This window comes from Hyperolius riggenbachi, chromosome 6 (assembly GCF_040937935.1).
Source record: "Hyperolius riggenbachi isolate aHypRig1 chromosome 6, aHypRig1.pri, whole genome shotgun sequence".
NCBI classification, from domain to species: domain Eukaryota; kingdom Metazoa; phylum Chordata; class Amphibia; order Anura; family Hyperoliidae; genus Hyperolius; species Hyperolius riggenbachi.
This window is the reverse complement of record NC_090651.1, coordinates 330,254,201-330,278,541: the sequence shown is the minus strand read 5'-3', so window position 1 is coordinate 330,278,541 and position 24,341 is coordinate 330,254,201. Positions and strand designations below refer to the sequence as shown.

Here is a 24,341-nt window from a genome sequence, read left to right as displayed (position 1 = left end):
TTATCACCTGTTTATCACCTGTTTATCACCTGTTTATCACCTGTTTATCACCTGTTTATCACCTGTTTATCACCTGTTTATCACCTGTTTATCACCTGTTTATCACCTGTTTATCACCTGTATGGCCTCGATTCATAAAGCATTCCCGCATGCGGAAATGCTGAAAACAGCTCACTTTACCGACCACACAGCAAAATCTGTATTCATAAAGGCTTTTTCCGCATGAAAAGCCGACATTCGCGAGCAGAGTGATAAATCCCCGCCTTGCGCGGTGATTATCATAGCAAAAGTAACAAATGTCAATTTATAAAGATTAGAGGTAGCGGTATGCCGACGGGGATTACCGCTACCTCTGATGTGGCGAGAAGCGTGCGGAATCCATTGCAGTGAATGGGACTGACCTCCCAAGCAGCTGCAGCAGAGAACACCGCACGGAGGGACTCGGCCAGCTTCTCCTGTTTCCGCATGCGTAGGACAGCCTAACGCCAGCCTACAGCGGAATATCTCCGCACGCATATCTCAACAGGCAACATTTTTATGAATTACCACCCTGAAGGCTGAAATACCGACAGCTGTTTCCCCGCTCGAGTTTACCTTACCGACAGCACTTTTATGAATCGAGGCCTTTATCACCTGTTTATCACCTGTTTATCACCTGTTTATCACCTGTTTATCACCTGTTTATCACCTGTTTATCACCTGTTTATCACCTGTTTATCACCTGTTTATCACCTGTTTATCACCTGTTTATCTGCACTTTTATCACACTTGGGCCTCGATTCATAAAAGTGCTGTCGGTAAGGTAAAGTCGAGCGGGGAAACACCGCTGTCGGTATTTCCTCCTTCAGGGTGGTAATTCATAAAAATTTTGCTAGTTGTGACAGGCGTGCGGAGATATTCCGCTGTAGGCAGGCGTTAGGCTGTCGGGAGACATGCGGAAACAGGAGAAATAGGCGGAATCCCTCCGTGCGGTGTTCTCTCTGCAGCTGCTTGGGAGGTCTGTCCCATTCACTGCACTGTATTCCGCACGCTTCTCGCCACATCAGAGGTAGCGGTAATACCCGTCCGCATACCGCTGCCTCTAATCTTTATGAATTGACTACTTGTTACTTTTGCTATAATCACCGCGCAAGGCAGTGATTTATCACTCTGCTCGCGAATGTCGGCTTTTCATGCGGAAAAAGCCTTTATGAATACAGATTTTGCTGTGTGGTCGGTAAAGTGAGCCGTTTTCAGCATTTCCGAATGTGGAAATGCTTTATGAATCGAGGCCTTGGTACATTGTTTTAGTGAATACTCACTATTTTCACTATTTTTAGTGAATTATCACTGGAGGTAATTTGTCACCCCAAAAAGTTACCGCACATGGTTTTGTGAATAGAGCCCAATGTGGGCTGCATGACCGCTGTCTGGAACCTAGTCCTGATGTTAGACAGCCATTTTTTTTTGGGGGGGGGGGGGGGATTTTAAGTCCCCACATCAATTGGTGTTTCCCTTTAAAAAAAAAACGTTTTTAAAGTAATTTAAAGGCCACTTCCGGTTTTTCTATCCAGATATCCGAATCCGGCTGGATACCCCAGATTCTGAGGTCGGATATCCGATTCGGACTGGAAAATTTTGAACTCTGATATCTGACCCGGATCGGATATCTGGGTATCCGGATCCAATCTGGATTTTGAAGTTTATAGAGATGGATTTTGAAAAGGGGTGTTCGAGCAGAACTGGTTAAAATGCAGCTGAATGTCAGCATTTGTAACACCATGCGTGTTAGTGCTTGATACGAGGTGGTACCAGGTGGCAAAAAAGTCTCATGTGGCGTCTGAGCATGGCTGAGATGCAACTCCATGGGGGACTGCCTGTGCACCAACAGATGCCGAGCATTACTAAACACCCGGCCGGGGGACAGGAGCAGCTGACAGGCAGTGAATTCATCGCCTGTCAGGTGCCCGTGGAAAAGAGGCCAAACAAAGCAAATCTGCAAGGAGAGTCACATGCCTGCCTTGGTAGAGGGAAGTCTCTGGATCCTCTAGAGGCTTCCTACGTGTTCCTTAGGACCACCAATTACTGTGACAAGTGTGAACGAGTGTGGCCACACTGCACAGTCGCAGGATGGAAAAGTTGCAGCATAACACATACAACCATAAAATAAAGCATACCTCACCACCACTGTAAATGCTCCTGTTACCCTATGCATGCAGTGTGTAACAGGTCTCTGATTAGACAGGGAGATGAAAGCTGCTCTGCTATGTCACTACCTCATAGCTCCCATCCCAACAGTCCATCTTTTGGAGGGACAGTCCCTGTTTGGGAAGTAAATCCCCCTTGTCCCTCTTTCAGGACTCATGTATAGTCTATGTAACTAAATATATGCATTTTATCTACTGAAAATGTGTAACTCTAAACTTTATTCCCAGCGGCGGGGAGGGGGGCCAGAATCCCCCCCCCACCTGGGTCCCCTCCTTCTGCCTCTCCCCTTTTTTGCTGGCGGCAAGCAGGTGCGGCGGGCGGAGAATTACTCACCTGACATCTGCGTTCCAAGCACTGGAGCGCAGCGTCATGTCGTCACAGGTCTCGGTCTTTAATGCCGCCCACTGTGCTCCTTGATTAGCGGAAGCACAGTAAGCGGCATTCAAGGCGGAGACCTGTGACGATGGTGATGCGTTTCAGCGCTTTAAACGTGGGAGTGAGGTGAGTAATTCTCCACCTGTCGCATCTGCTTGCTGCCAGCATAGAGGGGGGGGGGGGGGGGAGAGGCAGAAGGGGACCCAGGTGAAGGGAGGGGGTTCTGGCACCCCTCCCCACTGCGGTCCCCACTGCCCCTCCTAGTGCGACTTCCCCTTCCTATAGCAGCTACACAAGCTATAATGGGGGCAACTATACTATCTATACTGGGGTAACTATACCACCTACACTCAGGGCTGGATTTGTACTCTCTACCGCCCAAGGCCACTGTGACCAGCCGCCCCCCTTCGGTATAGGTAGTGATGACTACCCCCCTTCCCTCCAGTATAGGTAGCCAGATGACTCCCTTAATACCTCCTTTACCCACCCCCCCCCCCCTTCAGTATAGGTAGTCAGCTCGCCTTTACACCGCAGCAACCATCGGTGGCTGGCAGGCTGATTGCTGTGCCCCACTGTGCTTAATGATGGGAGAACTTGTGCAAGGGCAAGCTCTCATCTAAACTCGCTCCTTGCAAGATCACGCCATATGGTGTGACTGAGTAATGGGGGCCCCTCTGTGGCCGCCGTCCTGTTAGGCAGTCAGTTATTTGCACCCAAACGGCAGTTGAGGGTGGCAGATGGGTTGCTAAACTGCTTGTCAAACCAGCATTTCAGCTGTGCACTGAAAAGGGGCCTAAAAATGCTTTGGCCAAAAATTCACTGAAACGAGAGATTCTGCTATGCTGGCCAGGACACACCACAGATCGCTTTCTAAATAAAAAACCTCCATTGCCTGCATTTACGTTTTGGTAAAATCATGGCAACATAGCCACAATCCCGTTTTTACCAATTTTAAGTAATAGGAGTTTTTTTTTAAATCAAACAAAAAATAAATCTGAAAACGCCCTGCAGAGTCTCCCGCCTTAGGGCTAGTTCACACCAAAAATAGTAATCGCAAATTTAGCGCTTTTTGTAGCGATTTGCAGTAGTGATTTCTGGCATGTGCTTTGAGAGCTTCTGTTGCTGCCTAGTGATTCTGGAGCATTTGCATTTAGCGATTTTGAAGTTCCTGTGGCAAAACAGGAAGTACACTTTGACCTGAAAGTGAACGGCTTTTGGGAAAAAGCACTTTAAAATTTTCTGTTGAGCAATTTTTAAAATGATTTTACAGTCTGCCTATACTTTACATTGAGGCGTAATCACCTCCAAAATGCTGCAGGACCCACATTTGCGTTTAGGGGAAAAAAAATCACATTTCTCTTCTGTATACTACGCAAAACAAAAACTATTAGCCAAGCACTTTACAAAATCTTGGCACTTTTTAAAAGTGCTCAGAATCGATCTTGGTGTGAACCAGCTCGAATGCCTGGTACACACCATGCAATTTCCTATCGGATGGGTCAAATCGATTATTTCTGACAGGTTAAATCTTATTTTCAATCGCTTTTCTGATATCAAGTTTCCAATCTCTACAGTACAAAATTGATCAAAAAAACTATCAGAAATCTGATCAGACCTGTCGGAAATAACTGATTCAACCAGTCTATCTGGGAAATTGAATTGTGTGTACAAGACATAAGTGTTTTTAGAACCCTCAGTACTGCAACAAAAATGAATGCAGTCATCTTGCACCATCCTCACTAGTGGTCAGAGAAAAATGATGCCGCATTGAAAACATAGCCTTAACGTTGTTTAGCAATATCAATGTTTAATTATGGCGCACAGATGAAAAACTAAATGAAAGGTTCAATTGTTAAGTGGTATATCTTTAATTATCATTTTGTCTTTAACATTAACCCACCGTGAGGTTTGCCCCGACTGCTGGCTCATTCACTGACACAATTTCCTCATATGTGGCGGTTTCTCAAAGTTCAACACAAGCAGCAGGAGGAAAGAGAGCGGAGTGGACGTGTGGAGAGCGGACACCTTAGCCCTGCCATCTCTGCCGTCTAAAGGGGCCCATACACTTACCGATTTTCCAGCCGATATACAGCCAATTCGATCACTGTGATTGAATCGGCTGTGAAATCGTTGCACAAATGCTGACCGAACAATCGATTTCCGTCCGAAATTGATCATTCCCGATGATTCCCGTCCGTTCGGAAGATTTTCCTCGATGGATAGCAACGTTCGAATGACCGACGCTAGAGGCAATACATTACCTGCTCCGCCGGCGCGTATCCCCGCTCTCTCCGCTGTCTCTTAACTGCTGGGCTCTGGGTTCCAGCTGGCTACTTCCTGTCCCGGCAGGAAGTTTAAACATTAGAGCGCCCTCTACTGTTTAAACTTCCCCGGACAGGAAGTGAAACCAGCCGGTCCGAAACCTGAAGCCCAGTGGAGAAGACAGCGGAGACCAGGGGACTCGTGCCAGCCGGATCAGGTAATGTATAGTGGGGGGGGGGGAGATTGTGATCGGTTTCATAGTGAAATCTATTCACAATCTGTTTGCAGATAACGCAGCCATACGATCCCTCTCTGATCAGATTTGATCAGAGAGGGATCTATCTGTTGGTCAATCTGATGGCAAATCGACCTGATGGCCACCTTGAGAAGCAGATCCTGGGATGGGGACGGTTGGCACAGCGTGGGGATGCTGCTGGCAGGAGGAGAGCGCAGCAGCAGGAGCCAGAATGCCACGCAGGCAGCTGGGTCACCCACACGGGATCTGCTGCCTGACCACTTCCAGCATCAGTAGACAGCGGGCACTGCCAGCCAGCCACCATCCTGGAGCATCATGCGCAGGGTAAGAAACTACTTTAAATGGCAGAGCCCTGGCATTTATATTTGTAGCCTTTGTCATCTGGCTGATAACGTTTATAGCTTATTGTTAAAAAATGATTAGCGGCATCACCGTGTGACATTTTTTTATATGTGCCATTTTTGACTGGACCCCCCCTCACTATGGTCATAGAAACAAATTGGTCTATAGGGGTGATACCATTCATAATTTGCTATACAAATTGTGATGTAGACCTCATATACTGGCCAGTAGCCACTGAATTCCATATAAGGCTTTACTCTTCCTCCCTGCTACTCACTAGTCTCCTATTCATTGTGATTCCATATTTGCATTCAATGACTTGGCCAGAATCTTCTCAGTCTGTGAGGCATTTATGCAATCCAATCAGAGAAAAACATTCAAGTCAGTCTGATATCTGCATATTACAAGTGAAAGCCCATGTTTACAGTAGGCATGGGCTTAGACAATGGACAGGTAATCTAATAAGATTTCATTCAATACATCCCCCATAGACATGAACATGCATAAACTGCAAAACAAGCATGCAATTCATATGCAGGTACCCCACTGAGAAATCAAGACTGCCTTCTACAAGGCAAGCTTAGCTTTCCAACAGATACTGTAGCTGGCTTCATGAAAGCAAAATGAGTACATGATTGTAAACAAAAATACCTAGCATTACAATACAATGCAAAAAAAGTACAATGAATGGTTTCAGGACTAATTACGACCATTCTGGGGGAAGGTCACTCTGCAGCCCTCACCCTGTATTTTATTTAAATGTAGTTATTCCTCCCCGTGGTCTCTAAAAATGTTCCAGTGTAGCCATGACTGTTATCAAATGAGATAGAATATCCCTTGGCACAATTTTAAATGTAACCTATATGCTAGGTACACCTGATGCGATTTTCTTACAGATTTACTGTGATTTCCAACCAGAGTTGCTTGTGAATTTTCGCCCAAGTCCTTTTCGCATAGAAAATCCCATTTTCGAATTCGGCGAATTTTCGCAAAAATCTTCCGAAATTTTTGCGTTTCGACCAGCAGCGAAAATTAAAGGAACTTCGCTGTATGCGGACGCTTATAATCCGCTATATGCGGACGCTTATGCCTTTATGCGGAAAAATGTCCGCTATAATCCGCTAAATATGCGCATGGGTGAACTAATGCATGCGTACATTCCACCTTCCAATATGCGGAATTGTATACGTATAGAAGGGCAATAATTCTACGCATGCGCAATGATCCATATAGTCGCAGTTCCTGCACGTGTAGTTGACTTCGTAATACATACGTCAAGTACGCGTAGCGGGCGAAGCTTCACATAGCGGTACTATGACTATGTGGAAATACGTACGTGATAAACTATGTATTTAATGCAAAAATAACGGGCATTAGGCGAAAATTAACGCGAAAAAATTAGATCGAAAATTTGCATGTCGAAAAGAAATCAGTGCTTTTTTTGGCGAAAATTCGACCAAAAGAATATTTGCATTTTCGCTCATCACTGTTTCCAACCTGTCCGATCTGATTTTTTAAAGATTTTTCATAGAAGTGAACACAATCAATTGAAAAATTGGTTGGAAATCAGATTGGACATGTTGGCAATAATCGCTCTGACAGAAAATCTGTCAAAATTGCATCATGTGTACCCAGCATTAAGATGGCCAAACATCTCAACTTTTTTTTTCTGCAAACGCGGGTCCTGCAGCATTTCTGTGCTTTTGAGGCAATTCAGCCTCATTGTTAATAGGGACAATTTGAAAATCACTCTGAAAAGCACTAGAACAGAGCAATTTTGCAAGCTGTTCAGTTCCAGCTCTACTGTAACAACCTCACAAAAAGCTACACCAAAAAGCTCCAAAAATTGCTAGGCATGATTAGAAAATTGCTAGGCACATGCCAAGAATCACTTCAAAAAGCGCTGAGCAGTTGCGATTACGCTAGCGCTTTTTGGTGTGCACTGGCCCTAAGAGTCTGGTGATTGCACTAAAATGCCGAGGTATTCAGATGTCTGCAGTAAATAATCGCATTTTCTGATTGGTCCAATACTACCGAGTATTTCTGAATTCCGTGTCCTGTGATTGGCCTAAGAATGGAAATTTTATGCTAATCACAAGGCTCTGAATTTGGAAATACTCAGTAGTATTGGACCAATTAGAGAATGTGGCTGTTTACCGAGGAAATCAGAATACCTCAGCATTTTTGTACATCTTTCTACAGTGTGTTTCTAGATAACAGGGTTAGTTGTACTGCAGAGATGTGAAAATACTCAACTGTATCAGCAGTTTTATGGCACCCCCCAAAAATCAAAATATTTAGAGGGCTTCTTGCATTTATCTGGTATGAGTTCTCAGTAAAGGAAACCCGAGCAGTAATTAAAATCAAAACTTTCACTTACCTGGGGCTTCCTCCAGCCCACCGTAAGCTGCGAGGTACCCCGCTGTCCTCCTGACTCTTCTGCGGGTCCGCTAGTGGCTCCGTTGCCGGTGACACCCGGTGGCGGGTGTCAGTCCGACACTTCCTAGTTTTGAATCCTTGGCGCCCGCTTTGCATCACCGCGCCCGGCGTGACAGTACTGCGCATGTGCGGTTCAGAGTAAGGAAAACGCGCGCGCGGTACTATCACGCCGGCCGCCGTGATGACGCTGAGCGGCTGGCACGATGACGCGAAGCAGGCGTCAAGGATTCAAAAGAAAGTGTTGGCCCGAGTGTCGCCGGCAACGGAGCCGCCAGCGGGACCCGCAGAAGTCAGGACGGCGGGGGACCTCGCAGCCTATGGTGGTCTGGAGGAAACCCCAGGTAAGTGAGTTTTGATTTTAATTACTGCTTGGGGTCCCTTTAATATTAAACTAGTAACACATATATCTATTTTCCATCATATCTATTCAAAAAAGGGTGGATGGTTTGTTATACATTTTAAGATAACGAAATAAATGAGGTCTTACATATATAGATATTAGACTGATTGCACAGCTTTTTGTAAGATTATATTTCAAGCACGATAAATTTTGGTGATTAAATATGGCTTGATTTATATGTAAATATTACAAGAGGGGACGTTAAACTTTGTCTAAAAATTAACAGTGTAACTCCTGAGATCTATTTCTGGACTGAAGACTCTGTTGAGGTGATAGTCTATACAATGGTGCTGCATCATGTAAATAAACCATTGTCCTTCCTCTCAGGTGACTATAGAGTGGTGGTATAATTCAAAAGGTGACCCCCACCACCTTGTGCTATATAAGCAGGTTGGAGCCACATATGTGGAGACATCACTGGTGACCAGAGTGTGGACCTCACGCTAGCGGCAGCAGCAGAAGACTACAGAGTGAAGCTTTCTATTCCCCCCTAACTATCTGCATTGAGGTAAGACCAGAACTGTTAACTACTCTTGTTTAATATTTAGATCAATATATTCTGCTATCCTCAGTAACTTAGTAGGTCCACTAATCAATTTATTATACTTTATACCTTTTTTTTTTATACATACATTTTGCATTGCATGAACTAAAAGGGCATTTTTCCACCGCACAGCTGAATCGCAAAATCTCAAATCGCTAGTGATTTTTAAATCGCTAGTGTTGCTACTTTATCATAGAAATCATGAAAAGTATTTTCCACTATAGTGATTCGTTTTCTGGAGCGATTTAAATTTAAAAATTGCAATTCGCATAACAAAATGAAAAATCGCAATCTCTGGCCTTTGTGATTTGCGATTGCTAGTGGAAAAGGGCCCTAAGGATGAATTTATTTGTCCACTAAAATAAATACACATATAAAAAAGTAACCCCTTCCAGTGCCCTATAGATTAAAAAAAGTTAAAAAGCCAAAGTGACAGAATTTAAAGTGAACCAGAGACAAAGCACCCTCATGTATTTTGATATATATCAGTGGAAATGTTAGAGAAAACACCTACCCTGATCTGTTTCATTTTTCACTGGTCAGCCCTGATAAAATCCCGACTGAGCATTCAGTCTGGGTTTGCTCAGGAATCATACCTGTAGTTGGAGTCATAGCAGAGCCAGAAGGAGGCAGGCTTGGGCTTGAAAAAAAGACTTCAGAGAAGACAGACTTGGCTATAACGATTCCTGAGCAAAGCCAGACTGAATGCTCAGTTGGGGATTTTATCAGGGCTGATTAACAAGCAGACTGTGCAGTGCAGAATGAAACCGAAAGCAGGTTAGGTGTTTTTTCTAATGTTCTCACTGATATATATGGTAAAATACATGAGGGTGCTTCATCTCTGGTTCACTTTAAGGCCTCTTTCACACCAAGACGTTGCGTTTTTAGGGGACGTTAAGATCGCATAACGTGCCCCTAACGCAACGCATGGTGGTGTTGAAGTTGGATGTCAGATTGAGCCGCGTTATGTGCTGTTTTCATTCTATCTATACTGATAGAACAGCCGCTCCAGGATAGTGATAGGAAGTCCGTATCTTTTCAAGGATTTGGATGATTCGAATCGGATCATTGAAAAGATCCGGATCTTTGAACTGAATCATTTGAATCATTTTACTAGGGAAGCAGACTGGGGGTGAAATGATTAGTAGGACAGGTCTTTCCCTGCACTGTACATTCTGTATGTTGTTTCTTCCAGACAGATATCCACTGTGAACCGAATCGTTCATGGTGGTGATCTGGATGATTCGACTCACAAAAAAGATCCGGATCAAATGAACGATTCATTCATGATCCGGACAACACTATGGGCTTGATCCACAAAGCCGTGCAAACTGTTTAGCATGGGTGTGCTAAACAGCACGTGAAGTGTAACGCAACGTTGGCAATGTAACGCAACGTGGGCACTGTGAACAGTACATTGATTTTTCAGTACTGTGCGGTGGGCTGCGTTACAGGCTGCGTTACAGGCTGCTCTAACGTGCGCCTGTAACGCCCCACTGTGAAAGCAGCCTAAATGAGTGTACATGGGTGGGGACTCAGTGTTTTTATATAGATGTAGACCATGTGGGTGTATTATTTTTTGCAAATAAGGACTTGTAAATATTGATAGGGCGCACCATTTATTCCACTGTGTGATGCTTCCAGATTAAAAAAAAAAATTCAATATGAACTACTTTAATAATATAAATACAATTCTTAGTCATTAAAGATTTTATTAACCTCCTTGCCGGTTATCCCGAGCTCAGCTCGGGGTAACCTGCGCAGGAGGATTTCTCAGGCCCCGCTGGGCCGATTTGCAAAAAAAATTTCCCCTACACGCAGCTAGCACTTTGGTAGCCGCATGTGGTACGCGTTTGCCGCCGCCACCCGCCGATTCGCCGCTACCCCGCCGCACCGAGCCGCCCCCCCCAGACCCCTGCGCTGCCTGGCCAATCAGTGCCAGGCAGCGCTGAGGGGCGGATCGGCATTCCCTATGATGTCCCGACGTCGGTGACGTCGTCCCGCCCCGTCGCCATGGCGACTGGGGAAGCCCTGCAGGAAATCCCGTTCTGAATGGGATTTCCTGCTTACTCTGCTCGCCGAAGGTGATTGGAGTGGGTGGGGGGATGCCGTCGCTCAGCGGCTATCATGTAGCGAGCCCTGGGCTCGCTACATGATTTAAAAAAAATTAAAATTCCACGCTGTCTCCTTGCCGGAGAAATTGAATCGGCAAGGAGGTTAAAAAGAGAAAAGCCTGGAGTGAGTAAAAGGAAAGTGGCCATTGCTGATTTTCTGTTTATAAATCCTATTCATCTGGTTGCTTTGCCTTTTGCATTTTGTCACTCAGACCTCCATGTATGCAAAATAGAGATGACTTCTATAGAGGTTTGTGGTGGGTTTCTAAATGGCAAACTATTCAAATGGGAAGACAAGCATCACACCCATACATCAGAGAAATATTATGCCTAGAACACACCATACAATTTTCTGTTAGATTTTTCTGAAATATTTTCTGTAATTAGATTATTTTCTGTAAAGTACTGGTACAGAGATTGGTCATTATCTCTGGTGCATTGTCTTCTGCTTATCTCCTGCTGAGAAGAACAATGCCTAATTGCTAGGCAGATAGATGGTTAGATGGATAATTTCCAACCTGTTGGAAATTGTCTATCTGGCAAGTAAATCTAATGCTGGATACACACCATGCGTTTCCGCGTTCGATGCGGCCGTCGATGCGCGTCGATTCGATTATTTCCGAACGACTTTCGATGATTTTTAGGTCGATTGCTATGTAAAGTATGGCAAATCGACCTAACGATCCATCGAAGCTTGAATCGGACATGTCTGAAATAATCGAATCGACGCGTATCGACGGCCGCATCGAACGCGGAAACGCATGGTGTGTATCCAGCATAACAGAAAATTGTATGGTGTGTATTAGGCATAAGATCCGACACTGCATCAATATTAATTTAAAAGAGCTTTATTGCTAATGGCTCTCCAAGTTGCTTAAAAATATTCCACATACAAAAATAAACATGTATAGAGCACATGCCTGTTGTGGTTAGATAAGGTTGTGAGGCATAATGGTGGTTACGGCCTGCCTAACAAACGTTTCGTTTTGGCAGCGTCTTCAGAGGCATGTTTATTTTTGTATGTGGAATATTTTTAAGCAACTTGGAGATCCATTAGCAATAAAGCTCTTTTAAATTAAAATTGATGCAGTGCCGGATCTTATATCTGTTTGATGTATGGACTTGTTGCTGTTCTAGGTCCTCAGCACGCAGATTTTTGAACGTGTGTAATACCCGTGGAATTGATGGTAATGTGATTTGGAAGAAGTGAATTGTTCTACACGCTGTCGTGGTGCCAGTTGCTGTTTATCTCACTGTTGCCATAAGCATCACACCCAGTCTGGATAATTACATAAGAAATGGCAACAGAAAGCCCTATATGCTATTTCACTTAGGCTCCCTCGCTGTCCTCTCCTACCACTCTGCTCTTGTTATCCCCACCTGTAATCTGTCTGGTTGCAAAGTTCTGTGCATGCGCCCCCCGTTGCGCTCGCACAGCTGGGAGTGTTCTGTGCTTATGCAGTAGTATCACACAGGTGTAGAAGGCTCCAGGGTGTGGGAGCATGATGGGGGCGCATATGGCCAGGCACAACTGGCTGCGACTGGCCAGATTACTGGTGGGAATTGGCAAGTATAAATATAGGTAACCGTAAAAAAGGGCGCAGGAGGCTAGTGGACAAATCGGGCGCCGCCATTCACTCCTATAATTATCGTTTACTGGGCGCCGAACAGGAAAAAAGGGCGCCCGAGAATGTTTTCCAACAGCGCCCGAAGATTTTTCATGTTTTATAACTGCTTGTGGTGATTTACGTTTCTTATTTCAATACAACATTATTTTAAATGTTATCCCTTACTGTTTGTAAAACATTATTATTCACGAAACCAAGCGATCAGTACGTAACGTAAATTGTAATTTTATCCCTTACTGTTTTTAAAACATTATTCTACACACAATACAGTGAGCACTAAGGAGGGTCTTAGGTTTAGGCACCAACAGGGGGGTCTTAGGTTTAGGCACCGACAGGGGGGTCTTGGGTTTAGGCACCAACAGGGGGGTCTTAGGTTTAGGCACCAACAGGGGGGTCTTAGGTTTAGGCACCAACAGGGGGGTCTTAGGTTTAGGCACCAACAGGGGGGTCTTAGGTTTAGGCACCAACAGGGGGGTCTTAGGTTTAGGCACCAACAGGGGGGTCTTAGGTTTAGGCACCAACAGGGGGGTCTTAGGTTTAGGCACCAACAGGGGGGGTCTTAGGTTTAGGCACCAACAGGGGGGGTCTTAGGTTTAGGCACCAACAGGGGGGGTCTTAGGTTTAGGCACCAACAGGGGGGGTCTTAGGTTTAGGCACCAACAGGGGGGGTCTTAGGTTTAGGCACCAACAGGGGGGGTCTTAGGTTTAGGCACCAACAGGGGGGGTCTTAGGTTTAGGCACCAACAGGGGGGGGGGGTCTTAGGTTTAGGCACCAACAGGGGGGGTCTTAGGTTTAGGCACCCACAGGGGGGGCCTTAGGTTTAGGCACCCACACGGGGGGCCTTAGGTTTAGGCACCCACAGGGGGGGCCTTAGGTTTAGGCACCCACAGGGGGGGCCTTAGGTTTAGGCACCCACAGGGGGGGGCCTTAGGTTTAGGCACCCACAGGGGGGGGCCTTAGGTTTAGGCACCCACAGGGGGGGGCCTTAGGTTTAGGCACCCACAGGGGGGGGTCTTAGGTTTAGGCACCCACAGGGGGGGTCTTAGGTTTAGGCACCCACAGGGGGGGGGGTCTTAGGTTTAGGCACCCACAGGGGGGGGGGGGGGTCTTAGGTTTAGTCACCCACAGGGGGGGTCTTAGGTTTAGGCACCCACGGGGGGGTCTTAAGTTTAGGCACCAACAGGGGGGGTCTTAAGTTTAGGCACCAACAGGGGGGGTCTTAGGTTTAGGCACCAACAGGGGGGGTCTTAGGTTTAGGCACCAACAGGGGGGGGGGTCTTAGGTTTAGGCACCAACAGGGGGGGGGTCTTAGGTTTAGGCACCAACAGGGGGGGGGTCTTAGGTTTAGGCACCAACAGGGGGGGCCTTAGGTTTAGGCACCCACAGGGGGGGCCTTAGGTTTAGGCACCCACAGGGGGGGCCTTAAGTTTAGGCACCCACAGGGGGGGCCTTAGGTTTAGGCACCCACAGGGGGGGCCTTAGGTTTAGGCACCTACAGGGGGGTCTTAGGTTTAGGCACCCACAGGGGGGGGGTCTTAGGTTTAGGCACCCACAGGGGGGGGTCTTAGGTTTAGGCACCCACAGGGGGGGGTCTTAGGTTTAGGCACCCACAGGGGGGGGGGGTCTTAGGTTTAGTCACCCACAGGGGGGGTCTTAGGTTTAGGCACCCACGGGGGGGTCTTAAGTTTAGGCACCAACAGGGGGGGTCTTAGGTTTAGGCACCAACAGGGGGGGTCTTAGGTTTAGGCACCAACAGGGGGGGGTCTTAGGTTTAGGCACCAACAGGGGGGGGTCTTAGGTTTAGGCACCAACAGGGGGGGGGTCTTAGGTTTAGGCACCAACAGGGGGGGGGTCTTAGGTTTAGGCACCAACAGGGGGGGTCTTAGGTTTAGGCACCAACAGGGGGGGGGTCTTAGGTTTAGGCACCAACAGGGGGGGGGTCTTAGGTTTAGGCACCAACAGGGGGGGGGGGTCTTAGGTTTAGGCACCAACAGGGGGGGTCTTAGGTTTAGGCACCAACAGGGGGGGTCTTAGGTTTAGGCACCAACAGGGGGGGTCTTAGGTTTAGGCACCAACAGGGGGGGTCTTAGGTTTAGGCACCAACAGGGGGGGTCTTAGGTTTAGGCACCAACAGGGGGGGTCTTAGGTTTAGGCACCAACAGGGGGGGGGGTCTTAGGTTTAGGCACCAACAGGGGGGGGGTCTTAGGTTTAGGCACCAACAGGGGGGGGGTCTTAGGTTTAGGCACCAACAGGGGGGGGGGCCTTAGGTTTAGGCACCCACAGGGGGGGCCTTAGGTTTAGGCACCCACAGGGGGGGCCTTAGGTTTAGGCACCCACAGGGGGGGCCTTAGGTTTAGGCACCCACAGGGGGGGCCTTAGGTTTAGGCACCTACAGGGGGGTCTTAGGTTTAGGCACCCACAGGGGGGGGTCTTAGGTTTAGGCACCCACAGGGGGGGGGGTCTTAGGTTTAGGCACCCACAGGGGGGGGGGGTCTTAGGTTTAGTCACCCACAGGGGGGGTCTTAGGTTTAGGCACCCACGGGGGGGTCTTAAGTTTAGGCACCAACAGGGGGGGTCTTAGGTTTAGGCACCAACAGGGGGGGTCTTAGGTTTAGGCACCAACAGGGGGGGGTCTTAGGTTTAGGCACCAACAGGGGGGGGTCTTAGGTTTAGGCACCAACAGGGGGGGGGTCTTAGGTTTAGGCACCAACAGGGGGGGGGTCTTAGGTTTAGGCACCAACAGGGGGGGGGTCTTAGGTTTAGGCACCAACAGGGGGGGGGTCCTAGGTTTAGGCACCAACAGGGGGGGGGTCTTAGGTTTAGGCACCAACAGGGGGGGGGTCTTAGGTTTAGGCACCAACAGGGGGGGGGTCTTAGGTTTAGGCACCAACAGGGGGGGGGTCTTAGGTTTAGGCACCAACAGGGGGGGTCTTAGGTTTAGGCACCAACAGGGGGGGTCTTAGGTTTAGGCACCAACAGGGGGGGTCTTAGGTTTAGGCACCAACAGGGGGGGTCTTAGGTTTAGGCACCAACAGGGGGGGTCTTAGGTTTAGGCACCAACAGGGGGGGTCTTAGGTTTAGGCACCAACGGGGGGGTCTTAGGTTTAGGCACCAACGGGGGGGTCTTAGGTTTAGGCACCAACAGAGGGGTCTTAGGTTTAGGCACCAACAGAGGGGTCTAGGGGTTAGGGGTAGGTACAGGGAGGGTTACTTAGGCACCAACAGGGGGGGGTCTTAGGTTTAGTCATCAACAGGGGGGTCTAGGGTTTAGGGGTAGGTACAGGGAGGGTTACTTACTATTTTTTTTTTAAACGTTATTATACGTTTCACTATTTAAACGAAAGATTAACGTTTTTACAATTGCCGATTTAATGCACATTATTTAATATTTTATAACTTTATAAAACATTAATTTTAAACGAAATACAGTACAATACATTTTTAAGCGTTATCCATGCTTATCGTTTAAAACCCCGCGCCCTTTTTTCCCAGCGCCCCTTTTTAACGTACGCATAAATATACCCCTATTAAACATCTCTGGTATACTTTAAAGGACAACTGAAGAGAGGTATATGGACGCTGCCATGTTAACGTCCTTACAAGCAATACTAGTTGCCTGGGTATCCTGCTGATCCTCTGCCTCCAATACTTTTAGCCTAAAGGTGCGTATACAGCGGATTGTTCAGAAACCGCCTGATCAGTCCACTGAAAGCGCGTACACACGTGGTACTGTCAGCTAAACAAGCATGCAGCAGATCAGGTGTTTCTGATAATATTGTCAGATCTGACAGATTAGTTGCATGCTTGTTTCTGGTGTTATTCAGACACTTCTACAGCCAAACAGACCGGAAGGGCTGCCAGGCAACTGGTATTGTTTGAAAGGAAATAAACATGGCAGCCTCTATAGTCTTCTCACTTCAATTGTCCTTTAACCTTTTGGGACCAGACGCGTCTGACCCCTAAAGGACCAGAGCCATCCGTTCTCTATTCATACATGTGATTACTATGATTGGCTCACAGGAATCACGGGGTCACGGCTCCTGACCAAAATGCGGAAACTCTGCCGGCACTGGGGCGGAGAGCGTGACAGCAAATACCATATTTTTCGGACTATAAGACGCACCAGACCATAAGACGCACCTAGTTTTTGAGGGAATTCAAGAAAAAAAAGATTCTGAGCCAAATAGTGTCCTCAAATATTTTATGCAGCAATACCATGGACACATGTAAACAAAACTGAACAGCAGCATAGAACCATTAGCAGCATAGAACCATTATTAACAATAACATCAGTAAAATCACATTACCAAGAAGAGACAGTAGTAATAAAACCAAAAATGTTAAACTTCAAGGTTTTTTTTTTATTGGAATCCGAAGAACTCCTCCTCATCAGTGTCGGAATCAAGAAAGTTCATGTCCTCACAGTCACTAGCATTGCTGGTAGTTTCATCACTGCTGCTGGCATTCTCAAATAACAGGTCATCCTCTGACCCATCTAGGGCATTGCTGATGCCGCATTTCTTGAAGGACCGTATAATGGTCTCCACCTTTACCAAGTCCCATGAATTTTTTACCCACTCAGACTTGGGTAATAGTGGGCCTCTTCATTCTCCCTGTCGGTGTAAGATCATGATTGCCAGCACTCATCCAACGATTCCACTCTTCTCTCATAAACACCTTAAAGGGTTTGTTGATCGACACATCGAGTGGTTGTAGCTGGCTGGTAAGTCCGCCGGGGATAACCGCTAGATGAGTCTTGACGTCTTTAAAGTTCTTTTTTGTAGTGTCAGTGAGGTGTGCTCTAAATTGGTCAAGCACTAATAAAGAGGTTTTATTCAGAAGCCCACCAGGACGTTTCGACCACACCTTTTCAACCCAGAGCCTCATTCCTTTTTCGTCCATCCAGCCCTTGTCATGGACATGCACCACAACTCCCCTAGGAATCGCTTGTTTGGGAAGAGTCTTCCTTTTAAATATGAGCATCGGTGGCAGTTTGGTGCCATCTGCACAGCAGGACAAGACAACTGTGTAGTGTGTTTTTTCGTGTCCTGAGGTTTTAACAGTGATAGTTTTTGCTCCTTTATGATTTACGGTCCGATTGGATGGGACATCAAAGGTTAGCGGCACTTCATCCATATTGCCAATCTGGCTCATTTCATAATTATTCCTTTTTCTGGAATCAATGACAAATTTATGGAAAGACAGGATCTCGTCTTCATACTCTTTGGGCATTTTCTGAGCAATTCTCGTCTTGGTGCGCATAGCAAGGCCAGATCGCTTCATAAAGCGGTAGCACCATGATGGTGAGCCACTGAAATCTTGAAGGCCTGCGTTTGGCTTCAAATATTATCATTTTGGTTGACACGCATAAGCCATTCCCTCGGTGTCGAGTGATCCACTCCTTCATGTCCACCTCTAATTCTGGCCACTTTGCTGCATGCCCACGTAAAGTGTGCTTACTTTTCTCCAACTTCTGCAGCTGATCCTCCTGTTTCCTCCACTCTCGTATCATCTTTTCAGTGGGAGGTGGTCCAAAGTGTCTCTCTGCTGCTCGGTTTCCATGCTCCTTGGCATATTTTATCACCTCTAATTTGTATCCAACTTTATATGCCAGTCTCTTCTGCTTTGACATGTTTGATTCTGCATCAAAATACAGAAATATCTGTCAGTAATTTCAGTCCCTAACCCTATATTCCGTCAGGTGCTCTCATTACCCCCATATTCCACCAGGTGCTCTCATATGCCCCATATTCCATCAGGTCCTCTCATATGCCCCATATTCCATCAGGTCCTCTCATATGCCCCATATTCCATCAGGTCCTCTCATATGCCCCATATTCCATCAGGTCCTCTCATATGCCCCATATTCCATCAGGTCCTCTCATATGCCCCATATTCCATCAGGTCCTCTCATATGCCCCATATTCCATCAGGTCCTCTCATATGCCCCATATTCCATCAGGTCCTCTCATATGCCCCATATTCCATCAGGTCCTCTCATATGCCCCATATTCCATCAGGTCCTCTCATATGCCCCATATTCCATCAGGTGATCTCATATGCCCCATATTCCATCAGGTGATCTCATATGCCCCATATTCCATCAGGTGATCTCATATGCCCCATATTCCATCAGGTGCTCTCATATGCCCCATATTCCGTCAGGTGCTCTCATTACCCCACATATTCCATCAGGTGCTCTCATTACCCCACATATTCCATCAGGTGCTCTCATTACCCCACATATTCCACCAGGTGCTCTCATATGCCACATATTCCACCAGGTGCTCTCATATGCCACATATTCCACCAGGTGCTCTCATATGCCACATATTCCACCAGGTGCTCTCATATGCCACATATTCCACCAGGTGCTCTCATATGCCACATATTCCACCAGGTGCTCTCATATGCCACATATTCCACCAGGTGCTCTCATATGCCACATATTCCACCAGGTGCTCTCATATGCCACATATTCCACCAGGTGCTCTCATATGCCACATATTCCACCAGGTGCTCTCATATGCCACATATTCCACCAGGTCCTCTCATATGCCCCATATTCCATCAGGTCCTCTCATATGCCCCATATTCCATCAGGTCCTCTCATATGCCCCATATTCCATCAGGTCCTCTCATATGCCCCATATTCCATCAGGTCCTCTCATATGCCCCATATTCCATCAGATCCTTTCATATGCCCCATATTCCAACAGGTGATCTCATTACCCCACATATTCCATCAGGTGCTCTCATTACCCCACATATTCCATCAGGTGCTCTCATTACCCCACATATTCCATCAGGTGCTCTCATACCCTCTCATCGCCATCCATTTTATTACAATCAGAAAACAGTTGTGTGGAAACTGGTGTATTCAATGTACCGGGGGGCAAGGACAGTGTCCCAAAAACAGTGACCTTAGTTCATGTAGAGAGTGACATTCTGCTATCCAGCAATACATGTACTGCCACATGATGTAAAACAGTCTCCAGCCTCTTCTCTCACCAGGCTGAAAGCTGTCAGCAAAGTTCAGTGTTACCACTATGATGCATGGATACTCTCTCTGAATGATTTATGGATATCCACACATCATAGTTCTAACACCAAACTTTGTTGACAGCTTTTAGCCTGGTGAGACTGGAGACTGTTTTACAGTGTGTGACAATACATGTATAGCAGAACGTCTCTATTACAGTCTCTGGGCATCTTTATCATTTTATGGGCATCGACATATGAATGTTGCTGCTATAATGATACTCCAGCTCATTAGATAACACTATACCTGTTATAAAAATCAGCTACTGCCCGTACACGTACACTCGTACAGCAATGCTGAATGACTCGTACAGCAATGCTGAATGACGTAGGGGTGGGCGGAGATCTACTTCTGCCCATCACGCTAGTAGGGCATCCAGCGGTGGGCGGAGTTTCAGCGATGACTAGTGCTGGGCGTGGATCTTCTGTACTTCTGCCGGCCAATCAGAAGATCCCTCTTCAGCGCGAATTTTACTGCTGGGAGGTCCGGACCAGACATGGCGGCGGGAAAGACCGATGGATCACAGCTGTGGCGGTGGGGACATACCGTAGATGAAAGTGACTGCGGCGGCAGGGACATAGATGAAAGTCTCTGCGGCGGGAAAGGCCGAGGAGCTGGATGGGATTACAGCCGGGCTGTGGCAGCGGGGAAATGGACGAAAGTGCCCTGTGGCGGGAAAGACCGTTGAGTGGATTGCCGCATTTAGTGTTAGATGGGCTGAGTGGACATCGGATCAGAGGTATGCCTGCAGGGGGACACAGAAAAAGGTAAGATTGCCTCATAGGCTTTGCGGGACACAGTAAAGTTGATTGGCGCCGGAGGCAGGGGCGTAGCAATAGGTCCTGCAGCGCCTGCGCCCGTGGGGGGGCCCGCCCCCCCCCCCCCTGGGGCCCGCCCGGTTTTTGGGTGCTGGAGGGGTGGCAGCATGAGGGGAAAGCCTTGCCCACAGTCGGCGGGGAGAGGGGAAGTTCCCCCCTCTCCCTCACCTCGGGGCTCTCCCCTCTGCGCTCCGCTCCAGCTAGTGAACCTGTGGGCAGCGGAAGCGGAAGTGACGTCAGCTGCTAGAGCGAGAAGGCGGCGATGGAACGCAAGGAAGAAGGTATGTATCCTGCCGCCGCTGCTGCTCGCTGCCCACACAGGTTCACTAGCTGGAGGGGAGCGCAGAGGGGAGAGCCCCGAGGTGAGGGAGAGGGGGGAACTTCCCCTCTCCCCGCCGACTGTGGGCAAGGCTTTCCCCTCATGCTGCCACCCCTCCAGCACCCAAAAACCGGCCACGAGCGGGCCCCGGGGGGGGGGGGGGGGCCCGCTCTGAAATTCTGCAGGGGGGCCCGGTGGGGCTTAGTTACGCCCCTGGCCGGAGGTGAAGGGGTTACTGCTAGCGCCGGGCAGAGCATGGCCAGGGACACCAGGCATGTAGCAGTGGCTGCAGCGGACAATAGAAAGACCGCGCAGACCCGATCTAATGAGAAACATTTTTTTTTCAGCATGTGTGGAGGCTACATTTGGACCATAAGACGCAGGGACTTTTTATCCCCACTTTTGGGGGAGGAAAAGTGCGTCTTATGGTCCGAAAAATACGGTAGTTGAAATCTATTTCCTGTCAGAGCTACACAGCCCCCGACGTGATGTAGATTTTCACTAAGTTAGTCCGGGGTAGGTTAAAGGGGTGAGCCCCACATTTTGTTTCTATTTTTCAAATTCATGTATGTGGATTAATAAAAGGATGTCGTGTAAATTATTTGTACGGTCTTCTCTCCAGGAACATGAACCCAAACATTCCAGCAGATATGCGTACAGAGCTCTTTGCCGGTGTGAAATTTATAATCACAATGGCAAATAGATACCAAACGTTGGATTCAGTTCTCAAGGATGTATTCGAAGAAAATCTGTGCATGATTTTATGCCTCAAATACAGGGGACACTGGTTTCCCAACAACCCAATGAGGGAAAGAGACTACAGGTAAGTCAATATACAAGCACTATTCTTAACAATGAATTTTCTATCTTATTAGATTTTAGATACTTTAAATCCTCAGGGCTAGATCACACTGGGAGCTTTTTCTGCACTTTGCTGATCGCCATTGATCAGCAAAGCGCTGCTGCTAATGTATCTCTATGGATACATTCACACTGCAGTGTTTGCGATCAATTGCAAACGCGCTGCATGCAGCATTTTGGGGGTGATCACGCTTCTCATTGTCTTGAATGGGAATCACAAGCACAAATTACGGAGAATCGCAAAATTTTGCCCTTGAATCTCGATCGCGGGCAAGCGTCGAGTGTGAACCAGCCCTCGTACACAGTGCCAGTTTGCCCATGATGCAGAGCGAGGCAGGTTCCTCAGGCGGCAATGGGCCCTGGGGCGGCATCCTGACCGCCCCCCCCCCCCCCCCCCTCTCCGAGGCATCCTGCCTACTCCCGCCCCCTCCCTCTCCGAGGCATCCTGCCTACTAGGTTGCCGCTCTGCTACCTTCTGAGCTGGCAGCGGCGGCTGCTTCCTCTGTGATCCTCCCGGCCCCTCTCCTCTGTCAAAGAAGATTTCTTAAGTTCCAAGAACGAGTATCGACAGAGCTTGGCCTTAGTGCACACAAGCATATGGCTGGTGCCTGCACGGTAGCACAGAGCGGAACAGGCTTTGCTTTTTTTTTTTTTCCCCACTGAGCTGGAGCAAGCCCGGCCTTATTGTGCCAGCCATGAACTGCCCTGTGCCTGCAGTGTGGCCATGATCTTTCTGGGAGCTTGGCTGCAAACCTCTGGGGTCCCAGGGCAGAATTGGTGGTGGGAGGATGTGGAAAATTGCCATGAAAATTTGCAAAAAAAATCACACTTATAACAAAATGATTTTTGAAAGCATTTTCACTTGAAAATCAAATTTTAGATTTTTGCAAAAATTAATGTGAAAAGAATATCGCTATTTTCGCTCATCACTGCCTCCTACAATAGTACATGGAGCTCAGCTAAAGCTGATTGATGTCTGTATATTTCTTGTTCCCTGTGTTCTCACCCTGATGAACATGACTTTTATAGGCAACACTGATTATGTACATGCTTTTAGAAATTATATAGTTTGTATGTCATAGTCTTATACAGTTTACTCATACTTAAAGTGGATCCGAGATGAACTTTTATTCATTGCATAATTGTGTTCCATACATATAGTTTATAGGGCATTCCTCAAGCCAAATACTTTTCTTTTTTTGTTTTGTTTAATACTCTAATTCCCTATAAACTAAACAAGCCTCGCCCACAGCTTCTCCAAAATTCCAAGGCACTCAGACCCATGTAGCAATGGCTTATGGGAGCTTAGTCGGAGGAGGAGGAGGAGGAGGAGGTTACTAGCCAGAGATTTCAGAGGTAGAGGGGAGGGGGGGTGTGAATTTTTCCCAGGCTGAGGGATGGAGATACAGTTGCAGATTACCTGTGTAATGATGACAAACAGAACATGGCCGCTCTCATTGTATCACAGGAATAAATGATCATAAATTGTTGAAGCTGTATGCAGACAGATTTGCTGTGTAAACTATCTAAACTTTAGATAAGATATATAGACAAGTTACTTGTTATAGGTAGTTTTTCATCTCTGATCCGCTTTAAGAGAAATCACGGGACAAGGCATATATTCTTTGCTTCAGGTTTTTCGAGGACTACAAAAACACTGCGTACTAAAGGTGCCCATGCGTCTAGCGCTGTATGGACACATTCAACCAAGAGACCGATCTCTCTCTGATCAAATCTGATCAGAGAGATCTGTTGGCTCCCCATACACCACAGGTTGATCCCAGATCAATTTTAGCATGAACTCTTTTGGGGATGGGGCCCATCTGCCCATGCATGTAAATACTTAACCTGTCTGTGGCCCATAGTGTCTGTGCTGTACTTCAGCACCCCATGGGACACAGATGAGGAAGTGCAGAGTGGACACTCGGGGGCAGCAGACAGGTAAGTATTTTCATGCAAGGGCATGATCGGGAGAAGGGGGAACATATCTGCCTAGAGATTTCCCAGCATGTCCAGTTGAGATATTCAACCAATTTTGGCACAAATTTTCATCTTAGAAAATCAAATCACATGGCCAATTGGCTGCAAAATTGACAATGTATGGCCACAGTTACAGCCCCCAGTATCTGTTGTTGGAAGTTAACAAATATAATACGAATATTCTCCTCTTTTAGATGCATCTGCAGTGAGTGGAATAAAGAGGATGATAGTCTACTTGATGCCTGTATGCAAAGTGGCATACAATACAAACACCTGGCCTTTCCCAAAGTGTTTTGCATATGGATAGACCCCTACGAGGTCAGCTGTCGGTGAGTATCCACCTTCTTTTTAGCACAGCTCCTTAGTAGTTCCTAACCTATAAAGAGGAAGGTGTGACAAAAATGTAAATGACTAAATTTTAGTGTCAACCTGTTTAACTCTGTAGATGGTCAATGAGATGCAAGAGTATCCAGTTTGCATGCAAATTTAATGAAAATTGGGTAAATCGTATTGCCAAAAAATTGAATTTGATTTGCCTATTTGCATGCATGATGGAATTATTGGTATCTTGTGTCAATCTCTATTGATCACCTAAGGTCGGTTTCAGACTGAGGATTGGCGTTAGCGGTGCAGCCGCACCACCATAAACATGCATTCGGGGGCCTTCAAGGAATACTGCTTTAGTACCCAATAATCACCATCTGCCAGCCAAGCAGGAAGTGATGCTCACTTCCTGTGGGTGAAGCGATCCCAGGCGCTGAAGTGTATTGCT

The 24,341-nt window shown here is 47.1% G+C and overlaps 1 protein-coding gene across 4 annotated transcripts in view; it reads left to right on the top strand.

Moving 5' to 3' along the window:
- The window catches only part of LOC137522919 (protein BTG4-like), a 37,299-nt gene that overhangs the window by 8,756 nt on the left and 4,202 nt on the right, over positions 1 to 24,341 (top strand). For all 4 annotated transcript variants that reach the window (XM_068243067.1, XM_068243069.1, XM_068243066.1 and 1 more), the window contains exons 2-4: positions 8,589 to 8,769; positions 21,351 to 21,551; positions 23,764 to 23,898. In XM_068243067.1, the coding sequence (XP_068099168.1) occupies positions 21,355 to 21,551; positions 23,764 to 23,898 (332 nt within the window). In that variant the 5' untranslated portion in view covers positions 8,589 to 8,769; positions 21,351 to 21,354. The remainder of the gene's footprint in view (positions 1 to 8,588; positions 8,770 to 21,350; positions 21,552 to 23,763; positions 23,899 to 24,341) is intronic.